This window comes from Didymella exigua, assembly GCF_010094145.1.
Source record: "Didymella exigua CBS 183.55 unplaced genomic scaffold M421scaffold_94, whole genome shotgun sequence".
Classification (NCBI taxonomy): Eukaryota; Fungi; Ascomycota; class Dothideomycetes; order Pleosporales; family Didymellaceae; genus Didymella; species Didymella exigua.
In genome coordinates this window covers 8003-11511 of record NW_022984868.1, presented here as the reverse complement: position 1 = coordinate 11511, position 3509 = coordinate 8003, and the positions used below count along the sequence as shown (strand labels likewise).

General features: G+C 39.7%; 1 protein-coding gene across 1 annotated transcript; it reads left to right on the top strand.

The window, feature by feature from the left end:
- Nucleotides 1-375: 375 nt before the first annotated feature.
- Nucleotides 376-558, top strand: M421DRAFT_79179 (uncharacterized protein; the record flags this gene model as incomplete). Its single annotated transcript, XM_033597460.1, has 1 exon — nt 376-558. A coding segment is annotated over one exon (183 nt), but the record flags the coding sequence as incomplete, so codon positions are not given.
- Nucleotides 559-3509: the final 2951 nt, after the last annotated feature.

Below are 3509 nucleotides of genomic sequence, written 5' to 3'. Positions count from 1 at the left end.
GTAATGTTGCAAAGTAGGTGCAGTATTGGTGTGGTCTTGGCAAAAGTGGCCAGCTCGCTTGGGTGGCCAGCTCGCTTGTGGAGTACGTTACTGCTTAATTTACTCTATAAATATCTAAACATTACATTATCACGTTGTTGAGATATATGATTGTAAAGGTGCGCAAAGTTGGTTGGGTGGCTCACTCGCTTCGATGGCTCACTCGCTTAGTATTTACGTTAGACAATAATAGGTAAACTACCTTACTACAACTTAATGATCCTGCTGCACAACTAGTACAACTAGACAACCTAGATTAACTAGATCTAAGCCTGCGTGGCAGTCTACAACATCTAGAACAACCTTGATCTAGAACATCTAGTACTATTTCTAGTAGAGCCAACGCTCCCAGAAGCTCCAGAACCATCTAGATACCATGCAGCAGCTGGCGTCCAGGAGGCCTCTCGTCCTTTAGAGCTATCAGCTCAGGGCCAGAAGGCTTACAAAGAAGACATGGAGTATTACAAAACACTTACAAAGAGATACAAGCTCACCTATTGCAAATATAAGATTAAATAGAAGAGTATCTAGCATTTAACTGCGCTAATACAATTAACACTAGCACCACATCTACAACACACCTGCTGCCTCCCTAGCCTGTTAATTCACTAGTAGATTACTATCCTTAAGGACACCACAGGTGTTAATAATAACCTACATCGGGAAAAGTTTTTCTGTTGTCGAAATCAGGAAATTGTGGCATTGTACTGTGGGCAACAGTAGGACTTGTAGGCCTACAACAGTTATTTAATGTGCATTTAATGTCTAGCTAATTTTAAGCTAACAGCTCTAACAGTCCTAACAGCTGCAATAGCTACAACAACTCCTAATCCTGCTATAATAGTAGCTCTACTTAATAAACTATACTTTTATTATATTAATATACTACTAAGTCTCCTCTTTAAAATAAGCTATTAAATAATATTATAGGCCTAGTAATAGAATAGTTATTAAGTGTAGAAGGTTTTAAGCTTAATGTTCCTTGCTAAGACACTAAGTTAAGATTCTTCGCTAGGGCTCTAGTAGCCTGAATGTTAGAAAATATAAGAATATTATTCAAGAATAGTAGGTAAACCAAGAATTCTACGCCTAGGCCTGCCTGTTCTGCAAGCTCCTGTTGCGCTGCTGCTGTGTGTGTGTGTGTGTGTGTGTGTGTGTGTGCTGGTCAGCAGGTGCTATGCTGTATGCTGTTGCAGCTGCAACGTTGTGTGCGGGCGCAGCTGCAGCTGCTATGGTGTGCTGTCGCAACTTCAAAACACTAACCTTCAACAAACAAACCTTCAACGCTCTATAACTCGCGTTGTAGTAGGCCTACAACAATAATTTTTTGCTTATTTTAAAGCTACAATTTCGCTCTATCTGTACGTGAAATTTCACAATTTTTAAATATTTAATACTAGTGCTAGCACTAAGGGTAGCTATGTAACGACATTGCAACGTTATTTTAAGTTTGTTAAATATAGGCACTTAGCGTTTTGGCTGTTGGCAACATTAGCGCGAAATTAGGGCTGTTAGGCGCAAATTGGGGCTGTTGGGGCCGTTGAACGGCCGTTGCACGACCATGCCACGACTGTCAGCAACAGCCAGTCTAGGCCGGATTTCGAAAAACTTTTCCCGATGTAGAGAGCAAATATGCACAAGTAGAATCCTACACTGCCCTTAAACCTCTTATAAGACTATTAGCATAGGATATATAGCTAGCAGAATATAACCAAGCTGCCACAGAAGCAGAGACATACTGTGTGGCTAACGTTACTTAGATTACGGCTGTCACATAAGACTTCTAATCAGCTGTGCAGAAGGCAGCGCCTATATAGTTAGCGTTGTTTTAAGCAATGCGCTATGAAGCCAGTATAACAAGGAAGGAGATAATAAAACGTTTCTAAGAATACATAATAACAACTTATCCCCTTAGGCTAAAGCAAAATAATGCTGCCTTTGTAATAGATAACACTTTATATCTTGCTAATAGTGGTACAACCACCTAGGGTAATAGGAGGGACGCTTCTATTGCAGAAAACGTGCTATCTAGACAAGGAAAACCTCGCAATTAACCTAGCAAGAACCCCAGGAAGCGCGCACAAGAAGATAGGCCTGCTTAAGGAGGAGCTAAGTGCCCTGCTTGTAATTAACGCTACAGCATTAATAACTGCTAGCATATCAACACTAAACAAGCACTAGATTAGTAGAAAGCAAACAAGCATGTTGAAGCTCTTGTAGAGGTTAAGAAGAAGCATAACACCACCTTAATTAGCGCACTAAGAGGCCAGAGCTGAGCTCGCTCTTAATCACTTTATATCAAGAAGTTACACACACTAACTCTAATAATCTAAGAGCTTGAGGAAGAACAATAACTTAAGGACAGGAAGGTTATCACTATTAGCGCTAATCTCTACGCAGCTTTCTAAGCTAGCTTAAGCTATAATTACCTGCTAAGGCATTCCTTTATCTTAGACTTAGGCATAACCTGTTACATTACTAACACACTACAATATATACACTACTTTAGGCTATGTATATAAGGAGACTTTATCTAGGCAGGAAATACAAAGGTGTAGGTAACAGGATATAGCTTAATTACCCTATACCTAAGTAGTAAAGGACAGACAACAAGGATAATACTGCAGGACATAGCTATCTGTCCTAATCTACTCTGCAACCTTGTCTCCTTCCACCTGCTTAGGCAGTCTGGCATCTAGTAGGACACCTAGCTAGAGCCTACCCCCCTCAGGAAATCAGATAGATCGATCATCGCCGAGGTCGCTGAAATCCATGGCCAATGGGTCCTGGAATACAATCTACCTGCGCACGCTATCTTCTTCACACACACTGCTTTCAGCAACAGCAGAATTACCTCACTCTGCAAACCAAACCTCAGTCATATTAAGGTATATAGGTGCAAAGCCTTTGCAATGTCTAATAACACACACTGTGGAAAATCACGCCTCTAACGCTTAGATCTAAAAGCATAGATTAGGTATCTTGTTAGATATAGATCCTCTAACATCTATTGTGTCTAGATACTATCACTAGCTAGGGTAATTAGCACACGCAATGTCATCTTTAATAAGCAAACTATATTTAATAGTAAGACTAAGGACCTGTATAATAACCTTATACACAGTACCCTTAAAGAAATTACTACCTATGTAAGGACGCTAGAACTACTAAGTCTAACTACCTATCTAGAGGCTAAGCTGTTCTATAAGGACAATACAGCTACTAAGACTAACGTACTCTATCACCGAGCTGGTCATATCACCAAACTAGTTACTTAAAATCCCACCAAAAAACACAGAAACCATACCCCTGCATCTTAATAACTACTTAATAGAATCTTCTAAAAACTTCAGAATAGAGCTTTATCTATACTAATAAAACTATTTAAAAGTCTTAGACTAATAGCTAGTATAGATGTTAAGATAGCCTGCAGCTACCCCTGTATTTTAGTATCTTCTAAACAACATCTG